The 22,315-nt window shown below is 39.8% G+C and overlaps 2 protein-coding genes across 3 annotated transcripts in view; one reads left to right on the forward strand and one right to left on the reverse strand.

The window, feature by feature from the left end:
- Positions 1-21,907, forward strand: part of rab26 (RAB26, member RAS oncogene family) — a 110,790-nt gene extending 88,883 nt beyond the window's left edge. The window contains exons 6-9 of one of the 2 annotated variants that reach the window (XM_085361212.1): positions 14,626-14,691; positions 16,654-16,710; positions 17,408-17,484; positions 21,351-21,907. In XM_085361212.1, the coding sequence (XP_085217338.1) occupies positions 14,626-14,691; positions 16,654-16,710; positions 17,408-17,484; positions 21,351-21,453 (303 nt within the window). In that variant the 3' untranslated portion in view covers positions 21,454-21,907. Of the gene's footprint in view, positions 1-14,625; positions 14,692-16,653; positions 16,711-17,407; positions 17,485-19,621; positions 19,805-21,350 lie in introns of those variants that run through there. The other variant, XM_085361213.1, reaches the window with a different exon arrangement.
- LOC146626253 (uncharacterized) lies at positions 2,351-4,185 on the reverse strand. Its single transcript, XM_085361211.1, has 2 exons — positions 3,237-4,185; positions 2,351-2,412 (listed from the first exon to the last, which is right to left on the reverse strand). The coding sequence occupies exons 1-2, from the start codon at positions 4,183-4,185 to the stop codon at positions 2,351-2,353; spliced, it is 1,011 nt and encodes a 336-aa protein (XP_085217337.1).
- Positions 21,908-22,315: the final 408 nt, after the last annotated feature.

Here is a 22,315-nt window from a genome sequence, read left to right on the forward strand (position 1 = left end):
GAATCTCATCTCTGCTTTTCACAGATGATGTAGTTATGTTGGCTTCATCGGGTGATGGCCTCCTCCCAAATCGAGGAGTTTAAGTATCTCGGGTACTTGTTCACAAGTGACGGGAGAAGGGAGCAGATCGACAGACACTGTGGCTGCAGTGATACAGACGCTGTACCAGTCCGTCGTGGTGAAGAGAGAGCTAAGTGTAAAAGCAAAGCTCTCAGTTTACCGGTTGATCTACGCCCCTACCCTCACCTATGGTCACGAGCAGTAGGTAGTGACCAAAAGAACGAGATTGTGGATACAAGAAGCATAAATGTGATTCCTCTGAATGGTGGCTGGCCTCTCCCGTAGAGATAGGCTGAGAAGTTCAGCCATCCAGCAGGGTCTCAGAGTAGAGTCGCTGCTCCTCCACATCAAAAAGAGCCAGTTGAGGTGGTTCTCATAAGGATGCTTCCTGGGCGCCTCCTGTGTGAGGTGTTCCGGGCATGTCCCACCAGGAGGAGGTCCTGGGTTTATGGCCTGGGAACACCTTGGTGTTCCCCCGGATAAGCTGGGGGAGGTAGAAGATAAATGGATAGATGGAGCCATGCTGGGGGTGTGTGATTAAAAAATCCAATATATCAGCCAATATTTTTTTCAGGCACACAAAACATAAACAACATTTGCTATATGTAGTTTAATATATATAAGTGGAATTTTAAAATTACTGACATTTTTACTGTCACAACAGGCCAACTCTGCCTGGATCAGCTGGTTTTTGTATTTGTGGTGTTCCAAGCAGAAGTTGCCTACACAGAAATTGCAGTGTGCCCTCATAGTAAACAAACTATGCAACATCAACACTTACAACACAGTTGAAGGGTGGCTCCTCTGTCTCTTCTTTACTTCTTAAATATTCATTTATGTGCAATTATACAGATACAACCACTTAGATTTCCTACTCCCAACTGGTTGTCAGCCAGTTCCCAGCCACTAGAAGTACACCCTCGTTCTCCTGGGGTGTATCTGCTTTTCACTATTTAGTAATTCCACTATTTCACTCAATTGCAGGTGTTACCAATATGTCAGGAAATAGATAATTACTATTATGTTGCTAATATGTTGGTTGGGCTATAGAGTTAATCCCAGTGTGTGAATGTGTGTGTGAATGGGTGGATGACTGAATGTAGTGTAAAGCGCTTTGGGGGTCCTTAGGGACTAAGTAAAGCGCTATACAAATACAGGCCACTTACCATTTGACTGCACCTGCATCCATCTATTATATACAGTCTGTCATGATTTGATGACGTGAATACTGTAAACACTAATTAGGTTTCAAACAAGCCATGGTAACAAAAGGTGAGCAGGTTCAGGCGTTCAGTTGTCATTTTACGTAGTCAGCTGTTTCAAATGCCATAGACGCTATTTGCTACCAGTCTTATTCTTAGTCTGTACCCTCCTCCACCTACAACAATGCACCTCATTTAGTGACTCAACAGTGAGTCATATTTTGTAATTTTGCCTCTGTACACCACCACAGTGGATTTTAAATCAATCAAGATGTGGTCAAAATGCAGTCTTTCAGCTGTATTTCAAGGAGTTTAGCAGAAATGTCAATAATGAATTTTCTTTTAGATACTCTCATTTAAACAGAGTGCATTTATCGCTACTTTTCACTTCTACTTTCCTGAAACTTCTCAGTAAGCTGCTGCATGCTGGACTTGCATTAAATACACATCAGCCAGCTAAAGCACAGTGAAAGGGAAGACCGATTCTTAGCTGCATCACATTCACATTGTGAGTGTGTCTGCTGGTAAACAGACTGAGGTTTGTGTGCTTTATATTATTAAAGATATGCTGAGGCTGAAGGGGAGGATAGCAGGTGAAATTCATGTTTAGTGTCAAAAACATCAGACCATATGATCAGCCAATAATTTCAATCATATTTGATTTTTTTAATTTATAAAGATATTGCATGTAGGATACAGGTATACTTAAAAGCTCAATTAATAAGTCATCACTTGAGAAGCTAAAATGAGCAATACAATTGTATGTGCATCTCCAGCTAGAACAGCTCATTTCCTGTTTACCTAGCCCTATCCTTTGTCATTGCACCTTGCCTACATAGATATATTCAGATTTTACCACAGAGTATTACACCGTAAGTAATGCTTATGTAATTATAAGCTGCAGTAATTTCATCATCTGCACACCTTGTTTTTTCCAATACAGCTATTACTTCATCCCCATAAATTGATAAAAAGAACAAATTAAAAGTCTCCTCAACAGAGAAGAAGAATTATTCTACTCTATTCAGAATAGATGGGACGTGGAGTCAATGATTAGAGGTCTTTTCAGTTCCTATCTCTTAGATCTCTCAGCCCGGGAAGCGTGGGGTGGACCTCTCACTGTCGCAGCTGATGTGAAGTTGCTGCATGCCTGAAAAACAGGGGATGATGTTACTATCGATTTCCACTTAAATGCTTGCATGTCATCTCAGCACCTCATAAAGGAAATCAATCAAAAGTAAATCAAGATACTCAGACATCTGCACTTAGAACTTCTGCAAGGGCAATGCCATGTGTCGTGTTCAGAGGTAACAAATTCACTTTCATGAACGTGCATACGTTTTTGGCTCTAGACCTTAATCAGGCAAAAAGCCAAACAAATCCCAAAACTATTCAGTAAACAAAAGTGAAACTTTAAATGGGGGTAGGGATAGGATTAACCCCACTGTAAAACAAAGCTACTGCGTCAAGGCTCCAACACCAAAGGTAACTTTGTTGCTATCTCTGCGTATCTATACTTTTCATTAGTTTCTCTAAAACATATGCTTTTGCAATGTTGGATCAACGTTTCTAGATTTTGATATAATGTTATTGCGCAAGTAATCACTGTATTTCCACTACACTAATACCATTTTTTAAAATTATTAGCTGGAATTAAACGTTCCAGTGCAGGTGAAGAAAAGCAAACTGCTACCAACACTGTTCCAGTCGTCATTACGACCCATAGCACCAAATTACTTCCCACTGGTTCATACAATTAATATGTAAACTCTATATTGATGAAGTTGCTATTCATGCATATGACACGCAGAAGGAATAAGTTTAGTCTGGATGTAAAGTTATGCCTGTACCAGAATATTAGAATTGTTGCTCTGTCACTGTCACAAGTCAGTGACAGTCTACTATAAAGTTAACGAGTTGTCCCTTTAACACATAATAAGCATGATTATTGTGAGATTTTCTTTGAGCACTTACCATTTTTTGTTGCATGTATTCTGTTGTGGTCCACACTGTGATGTGAATGTTTAAGTTTTGGCTTTATGATCCTGGTATAAATGTTTTCATCTTTGTCGCTTTTACAGCCCAGGCGTGAATAAGCAATAAGTTGTGCTATTTGTTTAGCCATGGCTGTTTTTTCCAGAACGGGTGGCGGTATTTTGCGAGGGGTCACCCTGGGGTCTTTTTCATTCCCCTCACTGAACACATCGTCAGACTCATCTGAAAGGGCAAGCGGGCGAAGATGCACAGCGCAGAGTTCATCCAGCGTCACCGCGGGCATTTGGATCCTCTGAGATTGGAGGAAAGCTTCTGAGTCAGAGTGGCGTCGTCGTGAGGGTTTGGGTTTAAGGGCGGGTTTGGTTTTAGGTAATGGCTCTGGTTTCAGAGGGTTAACATCAGGGATTGTGGGGAGGGGAATCTGCAGGGAGAGCCTGTTAGCACGAGCTCGGGGGTTGAGCGAGCTGGACTTGGGATGCAACTTCCAGCCTAGAGGGTCGTGGCCGATGATAAACGATGTCTTAACTGGAGAAGGGGCGGAGCAGGATGAGGTGGTGGAAGAGGTGGAGGAAGATGAGGAGTGACTTGGTGATGGTGAGATCCCCATGGGGGGGCAGGAGTAGCGTTTCACTGGATCACAGGATGCTACAGGGGTTTGCGGGAGCGATGCGCTACGCTCAGAAGGCTGTGGTTCCTTCTTGATCTTGTTTGTTGTCACATTAGAGGTGGACACTGCTGACAAAGGACGCGCTCTGCTGGGCTCCAGGCTGTGTGGTGACCTCTCTTTGAGCCCTCTGTTTTTCTTTCTGAGGATCACCTGATTCCCTATAACCACATTTTGACTCATCTGGCCCCACTCATCAATACCATTGGCAAGTGCTGGAGTAGCAGTGCCGTTACAAGCATTGGGGTATTTTGTCTTGTTCATCTTGGGACATTAGTGTGCAGATAAGCCTGTGAAGAAAAACACATATATATATAGAGAGAGGGTGGGGGCACTTAGGATGTTTCAAGGTTAAAAAGAGGAAGAGCAGATGCCCGTCTTGACTTCTCAAATTTGTGTTTCACAACAGCTTTCTTTTCACAACAGACACTGTGGCTACTATGTCAACACTCATATGCTGTGTGAATCTTCCTGTTGACAGTTAATTGCTGAAACACTTCTGTTTTATTGGCCTCAACACTGCAATCACATAGAAAATGAAATGTCTCAGATGTGTTCCTTCAGTTCACCAACTGGCTTCAGTTAAACCCAAACCTTATTACTTATGAGTTTCACCATTAGTTTCTTTAGCCTCTACTTTGAAAAACAAAACAAAACAACTACTTCTTTCCACATGAGTATGCAATTAAATTACTAAACATCACATTCACTGATAAAAGCTGATTGCTTAAGTTAGTAAATGAAGTTAAGTTTAACGTAGTGCAGCTCTTGGGAAATGAATGACAACGGTATGTTTACAATGTACTTACAGCTTAAGTAAAAGAGATCCAATACAAAGCATGAAATGTAAGATGTTGTTTACCTCCGGTGTTGCTTAGATCGCTGTTGTCTTTCAGCCTGGGCTAATCTATTTCACTCTCCTGTCTTTATAAAGCTCAATGGGTGTTTCCTCCCCTAAATCTGACCACAGCTTCCCCAAACTAACGCCCAGAAACCCACATTTCACACACAGGTCCTCATTTCACACACAATAACACATGTGCACTCAAACACACACTCCAGTCAGGCTTGATGAGCAGCTGCTTTCATAATAGCATGGAGTAAGAGCAACATCTCTCAGTGTCTAGTTGTTTACATGAAAGGTATTTAAGCTAAGAAGCTAACCATGGCAGTATACTAGAGACTAGACTAGAAATCGTAATTAAACGACTTACTGTTATTTTCATAATTACAGCATCTTTAACCAAAGAGTTTTTCCACTGTGTGTGTGTGGAATATATATAAGATGTGTAAAAAGAATACACAGTCTTTGGCGAACACTGATGCTTTTCCATTTTGAAAGCCTCCCTCATAGTGCCCCATATAGAGTACCATATTCAAAAATAAGCACTCTCAATGATTTTTGGTGTTTGTTTTCAAGAGTTTAAATCATCTCTGCTTCATAAACCCTGGAGCTGCTGCCAAGGACATTTTTAACCACTCAAGCGGTGGATGCTCAAATCCTGGTAATATTACTCAGTTAGCTCGTCTCTCTCTTTGTTCCAGACCACAAAATACCAAAGAGGAAACATTGTTACTTTTTGACATTTGTGACATTTGTGAGTATCCTGACAATTGCCATTAGTTTTACTATGCCTCATTAAAGATGCATTGAATCACATCTCAACTTTAGTTAATGCACGTCTGTCTTATATAAGTAAGACAGACTTACTTCCTATACAGTTGATAACATTAGGTAATGTTACTTACTTATATTAATGTTACTTTTAATGTTGCTTACTAATCTTTCCGATATTATTTCATGAATATGCAGAATTTATTTTATTACATGACTAATTATTTTAATAAAAAATAATGAATTAAGAAAAAAGTTTTTTTCTTAATATTAAATATTTTATATATTCTTCTGCCTACACAGTGCTGGAGAAAGCTACCAAACAAGTCATCAGAGTTATGGTTTTTGGCATGCAAACACAAAAAAACAATAGTTAACAAATGGTTAACTAGGCTTCAGATAGCATAAGGTGCACCAGAGGCCACGAGAAGGTGGAGCAATCTTCACCACCCTCACTATCTCCTGTTGCTGCCACAGCAACAGGAGATAGTGAGGGTGGTGAAGATGGCTGTGTGATTGGTTTGGAAATATTCTTATTACAACAAAGCAGGGACTTCCAAGTTACACCTGATCATTATATTAATGTAAATCATCTGTAAGATGGCACATGGCACATTTATCCCTTATGGGGTGGATCAGTACGTCACTGATAGGTCGATGTGTTCAAATAAGCTGATGTTGACATATAATCTGCGTAGCATCTGATCATTACACACTGACAAATTTCATTGCCTGCTTTTTATGAACAGCACAGGAGTGGAGAAGAAGTAAAGAAGTGAGAATGAGGAGTGTGACACATAGATGAAACACTAAAAGAGCTGCAGTAGAGGTGAAGGATGGGAGTGCATTAGATCGACAGATTTGTCACAGTTAAAAATGAATTCTTGTCAGACATTAGAAGCAGCAGGTCCAAGATCAGATTTGAGTGTTTAGAATTGAACACAGGAATAGCAACATATCATCTACTGGGATTACATCAGTATAGCTTTACTAAGTAACACCTTAGTCCAGGGGTGGGCAACTCCAGGCCTCGAGGGCCGGTGTCCCTGCAGGTTTTAGATGTGTCCTTGAACCAACACAGCTGATTTAAATGGCTAAATTAGCTCCTCAACATGTCCTGAAGTTCTCCAGAGGCCTGGTAACGAACTAATCATGTGATTCAGGTGTGTTGACCCAAGATCTAAAACCTGCAGGACACCAGCCCTCGAGGCCTGGAATTGCCCACCCCTGCCTTAGTCTAGAAAGGAAACAGCTGAAAATAGCATAATGAAGTCCCATGAGAATTCAGATGGCATTTTTTGTTTGCCATGGAAGAGCCACATTTTTGACCGTTTACCAGTCACAATAGTGAAGAGAGAGCACATGACAACACTCTACTTGCTAAAAGTGCTAAATAACAAAGGAAGATGCGTTACTTTTGCATGTCCCAAATCAAATGTTCAGACTACCAAAATAAAATTGAAAAGTCATGCGTGGAGGAATATATTGTGTGCTGGGTCCTTAAGTTGTCAGTAAGGCATCTGTAGTAGGCAGGCCATCTGCCCAGATGGCTACTCCTCCCTGAGCCTGGTTTTGTCAGGGCTTACTTCCTGTCAAAAGTAGGGATGGGTACCGGTATCCGGTGGCATTATGGCAGTAACCAGACCGAAAAGCAGCGCACATTTCGGTTTCGGTGCTTTTTTTTTCCTGAGATGTCATACACTTTGGATTCTAGCCAATCATTTTACCTTTGCAAGCGTAGTAGGCGGGCCCAGGTACGTACGTTCTTTTAGAGTAGACTACAGATACCATGGCAGTGCCAGGATTGTGAGTGATTGCTGAAAATGTTGAAATGTACTCACTCACTTTTTATTATTATTTGTAAATATGTGTACAAATGGTTGGTTTTTTGTACTGTTTTTATCAATAAATCTCAGCAACAAAGGACATACACCCATGTGTGTTGATTTCTCCCTAAGATGGCAAACTGAAACACTCCAAGTTGGTGACTTTTGGAGATTTATTTCCCTGGATGATTGAGAATGCATCAAGACGAACACAAAAGGAAGTTCACAGCTTTTAGCAGCTCCCCCACCCCCTCATTCACACACCCCCACTCCCCTCCAGAATTCCCAGATAACAACCTAATTTACATATGAATGACTAGACAATTTAGCTTCCACTTGGCTGAAGCTAAAGCCTAGCTAAAAGCCTACCAGCCATTTGGCTGGAAGGCGGGTTTTAAAGGTAGAAGGGTAGAAGGCTGGGCACTGCTGCTCTCGGGGGACTCTAAGTGCTAGCAAACACCGTCGTAGTTACATGCGGCTGTCTTCTTGTTTGATGGCAGATGCTCCCTTCACCCTGGCCAAAAAGGCTAAAATTACCAAAGAAAAAGTGGAAAACAGCTAAACATGAGAGGTTTTTGGACAAAGTTTGTGTGTTTTCCATTGTTTAAGCACTGCTTCCAGCCAAGAGTGATACCATATATGCCCCATAGCTGCAGAAAAGGCTAACATTGTTATCGTTTTACAAAAAAACAGCTAAACATGAGAGGTTTTTGGACAAAGTTTGTGTTCTCCATTCTGGTTTGAGCACCGTTTAAGCACCGGCACCGTTTCAAAAGTACCGGTTTGGTACTGGTATCGGATAAAACCTAAACGATACCCATCCCTAGTCAAAAGGAAGTTTTTCCTTCCCAGTGTCACCAAGTGCTTCCTCGTAAGTTTCACTGCCTAACCCTAACCAAAAACAAATGTAAAGAAAAAGCAAAGAAAATAAATTAAAATGCAAGTAAAACTCAAACTATATACATAATGGTAAATATATAATGACAATAAAGGCCTTTTCTATTCTAACACACTGTGTAGTTGTTGCTTTGAGGGGTGAAATGACCAAAGCCTTCATAAATCTCTCACAACCCCCAGATTCAGACTCTCTTGTCCTGTCGAAACTTTTTTGTCTGACATCAGAAACAAACCAGTAGATATTAAACCGCCCAGTAAGAGTAAATGAAAACAACAGAAATTTGTGTCCAAGACCACAAATCTATAGATAGCAGTTCATAAGTATTTCACATACCGCTGAGACTGTACTGTTTATAGGGCATGTTTGTGGAGAATTATCTATACCTGCTTTTCTGTGAATATCAGAATTGCTAATCACAGTGACATCGTATTTTGATGAGTCTGTCATGAGCGAGGTGAATTTTGGAAACACCAGATGACAGTTTTGTATTTGGAAGAGATTTACAAGGTTCAAGGAAGCTGTAGCAATATTCAAATTACACCCTGGCATGATCCGCTGACTTCTAGCGACTGCTGCCCTTTTTTCTTAGCATGGTGTGCAGTAACATTTTGAAGTTGTTTACCTCTTTCTTTTTTTTTGAACACCAATGCTAAGCAGCCCACAAAGTGAAAACCACAGTCAGGACATTCAGTATAACCCTCAAACAGAGCGTCCAGGGAGTGCCAGTCTCCCATGACTCTTTGTACAGACTCTGCAGTTGTACACAAAGTGTCAAACTGAAATCTTTATCAAGGCTGTAAATCTTGCCCACGTGTTACAAGCCGTCACATGTACACTACATGTGTTTTCACACATGTTCGCACGTACTGCAGGAACTCTTAACGCTCAGCATCGACAGCGATTCCTTTGAAGTTTGATCCCTTCACTTCAGAAGCAGCGTTCCTTCCCTCACTTCCCCATAATCCACCCACAGACTGCCGGGATCTTTCAAGGCTGTGTGAGTAATTGGCAGGTTCGCGTGTTGTTGGGAGCTGGGTCTGCTAGGTCAGAGCTCAGTACATTAATCTTGGCGTAATGAAGCGATGTAAACCTCACAGGACACTGTAAATCTACAGACGAGAGCGAGGATTACTGCTTCTCGGAGTAGTCGTTTCTTGATGATACACACAAGGGGGGGGGAAGGAAATGCATGTGCGAGACACCTAACCTTTTTTTCCTTCCTGTTTCATCCAGTAGCAATGAAAAATATTTGCCTCGCTTCCTGCTCAGTCAATGTGTGCTTATTGATGCTTGAAATGTTAACGGTATCTCTGTGCCCAGCTGGCTCTTTCTATTTGTGTTATGTTTGGGGTTATATCACTTTCTGTGTCACACATCACTGGTAACACTCTTGCGGAGAATTTTTCAAAACAATAAGAAAACTGCCAAACAATGTAAGGTCCAGTACTGTAAAATACAGCATTCATAAATAATGTGGGAAAACTGAAGATGTTTGTCTTGAAGTTGACAAGAGAGGTTTGTTCACAACAGCTGAGCACAGAAACAGGATCAACAGAGGTGTGCACAGCATTGCGCTGCAGAAAATTGAGAGATTTGGCAGTTTGATCCCCTCAGGTTTGCTGGCAAAATGATTAAAGGAACTCCTCGGATTTTTCGAGGAAACCGTAATGTGAGCATGACAGCCAGGGACACGTCGGCAGGGTTTTTGGAGGAGTTCTTGGAAGTGTATTTGAGATATTATTGCTAACATTAAAAAATGCCGTGGGATACATCATTTCCTGATTTTAATGTCAGCAAGAAGAAATTGTTTTACGTCACTCCAGAAAATATGCAGATAGCTTTTTTTTAATGTAAATGTGTTGGGACATACATTTCTAAAAGTGGCAGCTTCAAAGCTGAAGAGCGGATTAGTTTGTTTTAAAGGCAAACTCCTAAAGCACACCTATTATACTCAGCTCAAGCTCCATATTTATTAATAAGTGACTTTTATGTATATATTGTGCTATTCTTAGTTAGTGTGTTGTCTGTCTCTGTTAATGTTTGTTTATAATGGAGCACTGTAACGAAAAATACTCTATTGATCCCTAGGGGAAATTATTCTGATTCTGATATTTGTTTACAGTTTAAAATTACTCTTATACTGGGCCTTGGTACGGCCTCTCATTTCAGCCTCTGTCACTAATATCACTCTTTTGCCCCTTTGTACAGTGACTGACTGTACCTGAATGTACTCATAAATATACATTGATTACTTTGTAATTATGTAGCCACCATACATGGGCCGAGACGGACATCGCTGCTCCATAATCTAATTATGTTCTATATATGCGGCTAGAGATCGCCCACATATATAGTATACTAGAGGTGGAGGAGGAAAGAACTGATAGGCGTTCGTGTGCTTTGTAGGCAACTTTTAATTTGTGTCTGCACCTTCAGGTTAAAGATATGAGGGACCATACCTGTGTTTTATCATCTAAGAAAGCGAGAGACAGCATGACCGGCATCTGGATAAAATGTCATCCTCTTCCTCTTCGCCTCAAGCCTCACCTCCTGAACAGTAGTCAGGGCTCTAACAGACAGAAATGTGCATAAAATGCTCATTTATTCTCAATATTGCAATTTCTAATTGCCAGCAGATGAGTTATGTGACCCTGCTGTCTACAGACAGCTGACAAAGAGCTGACTAAACAACATGAGGTAGTTATAAGCTAATGCTATGCCAGCTAATACAGATTAAATTGCCACTTTCAGCCAGAGGTCAGCCCATACAGTCTGTAGTATTTTAGGACAAAAGTGTTTTAGGACAGTAGGTATTTTAAGACTACATAAAATATCTATCAATGGAGAAAAAATGAAGATATGAAAAGAAACTACAAATTTTAGGTTGGGTGTTCCATATTCTGCCCCGGCAGCTTTGTTTAAATCCATGAAAATGGCGACGTCTCTGCCAGAGCTCCAGTTTGATGACACTAGGTGTATGTTACAGAGAATTGCTCACCTTACGATGCTGTCAGGATGAAAGCTTTCAAAGTATGGGCCACTACTGAATGCAGTGGAGAAGCAGGGATTGGTATGATTTGGCCTGTAAGGCCAGGTTAGGAGAGGTTAAGGTTCAAAGGGTGGCTGGAGGGCAAAGGACTGCAGTACTGACGTCATGTGAAAATTATGGATTGACACATGAGGTCAACAGTGGACTGACATCCTGCACTCACTACAGCTGAATGGTGGGAGGGGTAAGAAAACAGAATTCATTTGACTGCAATCTGATATCTACTGACCTCTGGTCGAGAGATTTTACACACTGTACCTTTAAAGCTACCCTCCTTTATGCCAAATTTATTGTGACTCTCATAAACGTCTGTATTAACCCTTTTCTCTTTGATGGCATACATTGTATGTATGCTAATAAATCAAGAGGAACACATTAATGACAACTAGTGCACTCAGCAGATGATAGATATCCATCTTCTGGGTGCTGATTAATGCTGTGCCAAAGCAGAAGACAAATGCATGACATATTCATCACTTTTATGCCAGGTCACACTGCTCCAATTAAAGGCGCCAGTTGATTTGAAAATCTTTTAATCTGAATAGGGAAACATGTGCATGTAACCAAAGACCTTTTTGATTGCTTTTTATTTGCATCACCAGCACAGTTCTCTTCTTTGTTTTTGCAAATTAGTTTATCAGGTTTTTTAAGGTAACACTGTCCTTCATGAAGAATGTTCTCTTCATAGTGTGTTGAGGAAAGACAGCATGCATCTTTTTTGTGGATGCTGCCATGAAGGACGTACCGCATGTCACCATTGTGCTGATGAAATTAATTCCCTTTTTATGTGACAACAGTGTAACCTTCATGTTCTCCTCTTTCAGACAGCACAGATACTTTTAAATGTTGCACAAGCTCTCAGATTCTGCTCATAGTTATCCTTAGGCTTAATAGAAGACTCCCACAGTATCTTGCAGTCCTTTAGGATTGTCTGTGAACAGAAAATAAGAAAAGCTAATACAAATCTTGTTATCCTCTGCGGCTCATTATTAAGTATCTACACCCTCTTAAAAATTCACAACCTAAGAAAATCTGTAAGTTGGAAAAAACAGACTGGATTTAGATTTAATCACACAAAAGCCCGTAGACTAGGGGTTAGTAATTACCACGACTGAAATGGTTTTCATAATCACCTGGGCTAATTGGAAACATGAAAGTAGGCCAGCTAACTGCATTACTGTAAATCATTATTGCCTGTGTTAATAATCCTGTTTTCCTATCTCCAAAAGGTATTCATAAACTTTTGAAGTGGATGGGACTTTAGATAAAATCAAATAAAAGTAATAAATAAAATATACATCCTGTTTCTGGCAGAGACCACCTGTTAACAAACCTGCTGCTTTTTTATCTTTGGCTGACGAAAGGTTTATATTCATATGGATCCCAATAAAGAGCTTGGATTGCATTGCTCCTTCGGTTTCAAAATCACCCACAATACTTAATGTATCTTATCTTTATATATTTGTATGTAGGTACTTCATGAGTTGCTAATTATTGCATCAATGTTATTGGTGGAAGGTTTCATGTCTCCTAATGCAAACATGGCAGAAGATTTAAAGAAAGAACATTTAAAGAAATCACTGACTTGAATATTCAATTGATTTTCCAGCTCTTTGGCTTGTTACAAAGTTCAGATGTATTAATTAGATGTTTCCTTTAGTTAAGATGCAGAATATAGCTAGTTATTGCTGTCATCAAGGCTCCAAAATCATCAATCCCTGCAAATAAGTTACACCACAGCAGTTTTTCTATGTTTAAGGGTGATGGACAGACTGAAAGAGCAGGCAAAATTGCAGCAGCAGCATTGGCATTTTAAAGGGGGAAATGGGAAGGTTCAAATCTTAAATAGACCAACAAATAGGGAGAGTGTTTGCTATATGGTGTGAGGCTCACTGCCATCAGATTGCTGTCATAAATCATGGACAGAAGATATTCCAACAAGGAAATATCATTATCATTATAAAAATTCAACAAGTGCACCTTGAAAGATAAGGGACAGCAGACGTATGGGAGAAGAGTGGAACTCTTTCCGAATTTGTCAGTATTTAAAATGAAAATTAAAGTGTACATTTTAACAAAATTGCAGTATTTGTACTGAACAAATGGCCAGTTCATGCACATTATAATAGACACATCACATCTTTGATATATGAGAGACACCGAATGCCATAGCCACCTATCAAATTAGTTACATTTGATAATGGTGTGAACTAACTTGTAGGTGTCACAACATACACAGCATATCTATGAGGTTGCAGTGATTGCTTTAAAAAGGATGTGCACCAGGAGTTATATATTCATAACACCTGTCCACTGAAGCGCACATCAGTTTCACATAAAGGCCCAGTGGTTGTCCAGTGTACTGGATAATCATTACAATGTACTGTTACTGTCAGTATTTCCAATTATATCGGACAGGATTTGTAGCCAGAGGCAAGCATCAGAGGCGATGTAGTTTGGTGGTCTCGAACAAAGTCTCTGCTTTTTAAGAATAATGTGGTCTTGTTGTCTTTCTTGAAGTGGCTGGCTGAGAATTGGCTCCTCCTAGTCCTAGATTGTGGTTCTCAGTCAGAAAAGGTTTGCCCGTTCCTGGTTGAGGATAAACTGCTACTTCAAGCTGTTTATCTGTGTGGTCACAAGTCATGTGAAACAAGGATGTGTTAGATTATGTCTCTCGGCTGGTTTGGGAATGCCTTGATACGCTCAGCTTACTGAAATTTAAAGTTCTTCTCCTTGGTGGCTCACAATAAAGAAGGATTTGCCTATACTAATCACATCTCTCTCTGTCTTCTAGCTGCAGTCATCTTATTTCAGTCAGTTCTACTTGCTCACTTACATTTTCCATTTGCACAAAAAACCTGAAATAATGTGGGATAGAAACATGCTTTTTCTTTGGTATACAAATGGCAACAGTTAAGTATGTAGGAAGATATAGGAAATTAGACGCTAGTGTGCAGGAGTGAGAAACATTAAGGGCTTTTTAACCAAGCCAGCAAAAAGGGAAGTGACCACTGACCTGTAATTGGAAGGAGATGGATGGATAGACATAAAAGAAAAGAGAAAAGGGGCAAAGAGGGGACGATCTGGAGGAGGGAGAAGGGGAGAACAAGATGAAGTAAGAGCAGCAACCAACAAATTAATCTTTTCTTTCCCTTTTTCTCCTTCTCAGTGGATTCATTCGTCTCCTTTGTCAGTAGTCTTTATCTCCTATCCCACCCCTCGATCAGTCCTATCTCCTCTGAACGACCCGTTTTTCCTGCTCATCCTCTCCTGTTCTGAATTTCTTCACCACTCTTTGCTCTATTTCCATCTCCAGGCATGGCTGACAGAGATTCATGAATACGCCCAGCAGGATGTGGTCGTCATGCTGCTGGGCAACAAGGTGAGACCTTGTTGCCAACACTGGGAGATAGATGGACAGATGGACTCATAGAGGGTGGGAAGAAGGGATCACAGGCGGTATAGTAGGGCCTTGAGCCAGAGTGTAATGGATATGCACAAAAGCAGGGAAAATTTTTTTTTTATAGAAATGATTTTCCAATGTCAAAAAGTTTTCAGTAGTTACATCATTATATCAGAACAAAGCAAAACAATGCACATTATTAAAGCTTAACTAATCAATAGTTCACATTAATATTAGCAACTAATCAAGTCGCTTTGAGCGTGACATTAAGTGGTTGCTCATATTGATGAATGGAAAGGTTTACAGCTTTAATGAGCTTTTTAGCATTGTTTGATTTTAGCCTTCAAATTTATGGTTTTATGGAGCTGCTGTACACAGTGGAACACTTAACAACTAGCAAAGCTAGACATTTAACATAACCAGCCAGACAAATGTTTTGCTCAGGAGTTAGTGGCAACAGTGGAAGCTTCAAGAAGAGTTAGTTAATATATTCATATTCTTTCTTCTGCAGTCACACAAGAGAAAACAGTAGTTGCATCCTGTAACATGACCAAAATAATTCTAACTACGTGCAGTTAACTTGTGACCTCACTGGTTTGAAATGGTTGCTCTGAAGAAACAATGCACAATCTGTTGCAGGCTTCAAACTGACTTTGGTGTGTCAAAGCAGCAATAAAATGGCAATAGGATGGAGTCAGTCTGCAATAAGTTTATCATTGAATGGGGTCATGTTGGCAGTTACCCTCAATCTGTTTAAACCATTAACTTTGATAAACTGACAAGAATTGCAAATCTCTTACCAACTAAATGCACAAAAAATCCCATTAAACAGAAATTCACATTAACTACTTACATTTAGAGTCTAGACAGAACCTCATAGATTTAAAACAAGAATTCATAAATTCTTCCACAAATAGTAATGTAGTTGCTGCAGGGTAGCAATTTAACTGCAATATGCGCACAGCAACCTTGCGATTATAAAGTGATATAACCAGAACACAACCTGTTTAATCAACCTTATTGCAAAGACATGCATTACAGATGGGTTGTGCTTATCAGCGCAGACTGACTCAGATTGCAACGTATAAATGATATGGCAGTTATTTGCAAACCTTGGCTAATCTGTTTTAGAGGGATTTCAGTCAATCTGAGTTAGACAGGTTGCCTCCCACTCCTGCCTCGTATTTAAAAGTGATCACTCTGAGGTTGATGGTTGCATCATCAACATCTGGGCAACCAGTTATTAGCTGCAAGGACTTGCAGTGAGCCTCCAAAAGCAAAAACACCCAAACAACTACCAATTTTTTGCTAAATTGCAAGCTTATTGTCCTGTTTTTACTGTAGCGTGACTAAGGCTTACATTAGTCACAATCCTAAATTAATGCCAAGTATCTTTTTCTGTTCAGTATCTAATTGCTCAGTAACATACTTGCTGTAGACTTAGTTTTTAGACTGTAAATTCCACTTTTATCAGCTGTATTTACAGTAATAGCATTTTCTGTAAACCCTAGAATAATTAAGCTAGCAGAAAGCTAGCTACTAGCCAATACTGAAAGTCGAATATTATATATTAAATAGCCATGAAGTTGCTAAAAAATAAAAGAATATAATGTAAATAAAAGCTTTATGTTCAAAGACGTGTATTCACACAAATAATAAACCTAATTTTTCTTCCAGTTAGGTCATTGTGTTCTCATACCGACTTGCTAATATGGTAACTAGATTAGCAGAGCTAATGAAATAGCAACAGTCCTAAAAAAATTGTGCTTGTTATAGAGTTGCTAGCTCAAGCATCTAAAACGAGGAGGGTCACAGTCTCTTTATTTTTTTATGCTTATTAAAAAACATATTTTGTCATTAGGACCAACTACACTAAAGACACTGTGAGAAGAATATAAGTGATTGTTTCTGATTCTGTGCTGTCTGTCCCATATGTTCTAGGCTGACGTGACACATGACAGGGTGGTGAAGCGAGAAGAGGGGGAGAAACTGGCAAAGGTGAGCTTTCTATAACACAAACTTGTGCCTATACACATAGCACACATAACGTTTGACACATGTAACAAGAATAAAAAATACTTACTATACTTAATCCGCTCATGCAGCAAAGTTGACCCTGAAATTCTCTCCCCCTCCTTATGTATTCATACAGGCACATAATGTTGTTATTGTTTGGAATAAATGACGGGGGATTGCTAACATAATTTTCCAGGCTGTTTCGCTCAGATAAGCTCTGAGAGGCATGTTAGAGAAGGCTAAATATGAAGTGGTATGGAGTAGTGTGGCAGACGCACAGCAGCTGTCAAGGTAACAAACTCAGCAGGAATATTGAGATATTCACATGTACACGGAATGAGATTGCTTCACCTGGGAGCATCTCTCATCGACCACATTCTGCGTTCTCGCTCTTTTTCCAAATTACAACAAAATGACAAGAAAATTAGTTTTGAAAGCCAGGAACCTCAGTAGCCATCACAAGTATTTTTGAAATATTAGTATTGATCATCAACCCTCTCATCCCTCCCCAGGTGTCATAAACCCCTCGGCACGAATATACTTCCAATCTTAAATTAATCATAAGTCTAATTTTTCTGCAATTTAGGTCGTTATGTCCTCACAGTAAAAGACAGACAAGTGGCATGGCCACACACACACACACACACACACACCTGAAAAGATATTTTTCTGTATGCAGGAATTTGGAGTGCCGTTTATGGAGACAAGTGCAAAATCTGGACTGAATGTCGAGCTGGCGTTCACTGCTGTGGCCAGGTGAGTCTCAGCACAACAGCACAAATATTAGACCCCAGAGGGAGATTAGATGTGATCATAAAGCAAGCATATGCAACTTAAGGAGTAACGTTTGCTCATTTGACTACACTAAGTGGTTTTCCATTATAAGTTTTACCCAAATTTTGGCTGATTTAGAAAGCATTTGCTGTGTAACTGATGTTACTGAGTTTGACTTTTTCCAGACTGCTCTTAATAGCACCAAGTTTAGCTCCAATTCTACCCAAAGCACTTAGACCTTTTAGACCCAGGATTTTTTTAATGCAAGCGAGTAAGGCCTTTTGTTGTATCACTTCCCACCTGATTCTAAAGATGGACAAAAATGATTTATTTATGAAAAGGAGACACCTTTTTAACATTACATGTCAGTGTTTGACCATACAAGAAAATGCTACAGTCTGCCAAGTGCCATTTATTCTTAAAAGCAAACAGCTTTTTCATGTAAAGAAAGGAACATGATTTAAGTCATACGTTAGAAATTGGGCAATTGAGACTATGGTTGAAAAGACGTGAGCAGTATCAGCAAAATTGATTCAAAATTTTATTTGCATTTACTGAAATACTAAACGTAAAGTAAATGCAATACAAGCTACTGCTAAGATTGATCACAGTATAACTAAATTGGTAAAACGACTGAAATAAAAGGGCACTCCTTCTACTCTTATTGAGCAATCATGATCAGTTTTTCAAACTGACTGATTGAAATTAAACACGATCATGTTTTTTGGCCAATCAGATACAGTGTTACAGTCTTTAGTGTTAAAGGCCGTCCCTACAAATTAGGGTAAGATAAATTTGCACCTGTAAAGTATCAAAATGAATTGCTTAAAGTTGGATCGTGGGACTAGTTAGCTAACTAATTTATGATTAGCAGCTGTAATTCAGAGGTTTCCAAATTACAGGTCAGCATAATCTATCGTCATCCCCAGAGTGTAAGCACATATACTGTCCCTGGGGTGGCTGTAGCTCAGGAGGTAGAGCAGGTCATCTACTGGTCAGAAGGTTAGTGGTTGGAGTAGAAAAGTGCTATATAAGAATCAGTCCATTTAACAATCCACAGGGCTTTACTTGATCAGTATTTTGTTGGGTTCCAGCTTTGAAGTCATCAAGTCCGAGGAATTCTCTGTACAAACCTGAGACAGGATTGCATCGAAGCGTCGATTTTGGGAATGGTATCAAAACATTTCTGCAACGCTAAAGGTCCCAATGAGCACAATGGCCTCTATTTTTCGTAAATGGAAGAAGTTTGGAAGTTTCATATAGGGCATTAATGTTAGAAAATATGGAACAAGTGAAACGCTGTTGTTACAGCCTGGCTCCAAATCTGCAACGTAAATATGGAGACTAACACATTTTACAAAGATTAGGTTTTATTTTAAATTATATAATATGTTAGCTAACATAGTTGGTTCCACTTAGACAAAGACTGGTGCGCCTCCTCAAAAGCCTGCAAACAGCTGAACGCTCTTGCACTGCCACTGCAAAGAGAATAGGGATGCAGAGGGTGTAAGGCTGATAATGCTTTCTGGATGCACTGCATCCCAAAAAGAACGCAGTTCTTAAGTTAAAGGGGGGTCCAGCCCAGTATGATGTAACTAATGAAACAGGCAGGGAATGTATGGTGAGTGAATTTGTATAATTAGTACTATTTGGGATAATATCAATGGAAGATTCAAAAAGAATTGCTGTCATGCAGTGTACATCTGGACAGATGTATCCACGAGAAGCACTGCCGGACAAATGTTGCTCATTTGTTTTATGAACACATTTTCATGCTATATTTGGAACTAGAAAGCTAAAAAAAGAAATATCTAAGATAAAGCGTTTAGACACAGATACAAATGACATATTCATCTATAAGATCAGATATAACATGAGTGTCTTTTCTCTTAACATGAACTTTAATAGAAATAAAAACGTTGGCAATAGTATTTTGATTGTGTTTCTGACAAATGTGTGGTGTCGGACAGTGTGTGGGAGCTGTTTCACACTTATAGTCTTGTTATGGTAACAGACTGGCAGAGAGGGCTGATGCCAAGAATAGAGTAGCACAGTCTGGCACACAATCACACTGCAAACAGAATATGAAATTAAATATTTTCTCGTTGTTGTCTTCCAGCTCATGTGAACACCTTCTCGGTTTTTTCATCCCTCTGCTTCTCTCGTCTCTCTCCGAACCCCTCCATCATCGCTGACTCACCTCATCTCTCATCTCTGCCCTATGTTTTTATTTGTTCCACTCCAGTGAGCCTTTACTTGCACAAAACACAAATTCAAAAGGCAATGAAACCAGGTAACCAAACAGTACATGTTTGGCATTGAGACAGAGTGCAGGAGTGACATCGACAAATGACCCACTGACAGAAGTGATCTATAGGTTTTCATATAACATTTTTTGTTTTTGTTATTTATGGCAAAGGCTCCTTCAGCTCTTTTTATTAGTATTACCTAGAGGGGCTCCTCAAGTCACTAATCTGATCTATATTTTTTTGTTGGTTTTGTTTCTTTGGAAAGTCAAAAAACGGTAGAGAAATGACACTTGGTGGTCATCTGTAATTCAGTGTTTATGGCATGGCATTTAATAAGAAAACAGTTGTATTTATATAGGGTCAAATCACAATAACAGTTGCCTCAGGGAGCTGGACTGCTAATCTGGGCATTTCCCAGTGGGTCAATGTGCTTGTAGGTCGATGGGTCAATATAATTCTTATTTTATGCTTTGCCCATTATACAGGCCCGCTTGAAGTGCCGCTGCGCCTGGGCCTACCCGCACAGACAGCAGCCCATTGGTTCATGTTTTTTTACTGGCACTGGATTGTCCAATCAAAACTTTTAATGCAATTTGCCTCACTTAACTATGGAAGCCCGTTTCCGCCACACAAAAAAAGTATCCCTAACTCGAAATTTCGACTTATTAACTCAAAATTTTGAGAAAAGTAACTCGAATTTTGAGTTAGCTCTGCCAATCAGTCATCTACATGAATGATGTCACTTCCTTGTTACCCAGAAACTGGAGCCCTCAGCTACAAATGCTACAGCTAAGCTACCAGTATTACAGCCAGTCATGAATGCACAAATGTTCAGCGTGGCTTCACAAATGATGAAATCCCTGTGTTATTAGCTGAATCACATGGCGTTACTATCAGCAAACGTACTCTCGAAAGCCCCAATTTGTTGCGATCCGGTTTTGAGTGTCCATTCCTCTGCGCCGTATCCTTCCGGGTAATAAGAAAATGACATCATTCACATAGATTACTGATTGGCAGAGCTAACTCAAAATTTCGACTTATTAACTCGAAATTTCGAGTTATGGATACTTTATTTTGTGTGTGTGGCAGAAACTCTGCACCTTGTGGAGCAGAGCTTAGTGAGGAAGAAGCGGTTGATAAAGATGGACAAATAAAAGTGAAATGATGGAGCTGAAAAGCTGAGAGAGAATAGCAAAGAAACTAGAAATAGATGCAGCCTAATGTCTTCAAATTAACCAGCACAGCCAACAGTAGTACCAGCAACAACTACTAACAAGCCCTTGCAATCACAGGAGGCTCCTGTTGCTAGAACTAGTCGTGAAGAGGTTCACCAGATATTTTTTCTGGATGAGGTGTTGTTGGCCAGATACTTGAACAGAGTGAAACCACCTCTGTGTAATCCCTAAAACATGAGTGCAGTGCTCCAAAGCAGGAACATGGGCTCTGTGGGAGTCAGGGTAGAGCATTATTCAGGGGTGAAGAAGAAAAGAAAAGAGAACAAAATGAATTTATATATATATGAAAATTAGGTTTACTGCACTTTAACCACTTTCAGTGCCTTGTTAGTTCTATATGAGTCTTTATGTCTCTCTGTGTCAGGGAACTGAAGCACAGGACCATGAAGGAACCCGATGAGCCAAAGTTTCAGCTGCAGGAGTACGTCGACAAAGAAATGAGGACCGCTGGCTGCTGCCGCTCATAGACCACATCCTACTTGTGTGTGTGTGCGTGTGTGTGTGTGTGTATTTGTGCAAGAGAGAGAGAAAGACAGCAGGTGCACTCTCTTACACTATGTAATAAGTCTGAGTTGGTGTACCTGGAAATGGCCTGAAATTCTCAATGTTTATATTTCTCTGCGGCCAATACGCTCTCTCTCCCGACCCACCTTCCCTCTGCGACTGTGAATGTAATATAATTCCTGTCTCCAAGCTTGCACATACACATGCATGTCTGCACGCAGACGCTATGTTTGTAATCCCGTTTAATCCATTCTGTGCCAGTTTCCATGAGTGATGTAAATATTTTAAATGTAATTTTAATTTTGTGCTCTGGAAGCTTTGTTGTTTATAGATGCCTGTCTTATTAAAAGAAACTCTACAGACGTAACAAGGCTGAATATTACATCAGTCTGACTAGAATAACAGAAACCAATTTGTACAAACCACCATTGCACATAATGTAAGCTGTCATTCTGCACTACAGTACATGCTGTTTATGTACAGGATACCATATAATAATGGTTTTAATAACACTGATGTGTCTGTGACCCATTCGAGCTAGCGACCTTTTGTACACAATTTAAGTTTGATGTTAGAACTGTGTGATATATTTCTAACATGAATAAATCTCCAGCAGTGATCAATGTATACAACAACACAATCAGCAAAGGACAGCAGACCTACAATGGGAAATATATCTTCCTGAGAAATGATGGAGTTGTTCCAGAAAAATCATTTTCTAGATGTTGCTCTGTTTTCAGGAAATTAAAGAAAAGGACAAATGCTTTTTGCAACAAAAAACAACTGCATTTGTGTGAAGTCTGCTGTTAACCTGCATAGCAAAAA

This window comes from Diplotaxodon limnothrissa, linkage group LG8 (assembly GCF_057381915.1).
Source record: "Diplotaxodon limnothrissa isolate DT_005_m linkage group LG8, D_limnothrissa_male_GT1.1, whole genome shotgun sequence".
Lineage (NCBI taxonomy): Eukaryota > Metazoa > Chordata > Actinopteri > Cichliformes > Cichlidae > Diplotaxodon > Diplotaxodon limnothrissa.

Coding starts and splice junctions, on each gene's coding strand:
- LOC146626253 (XM_085361211.1), bottom strand. CDS start 4,185: ATGAACAAGACAAAATACCCCAATGCTTGTAACGGCACTGCTACTCCA. Junction 2,413..3,236: donor AATACATGCAACAAAAAATG/GTAAGTGCTCAA, acceptor CCTGTTTTTCAG/GCATGCAGCAACTTCACATC.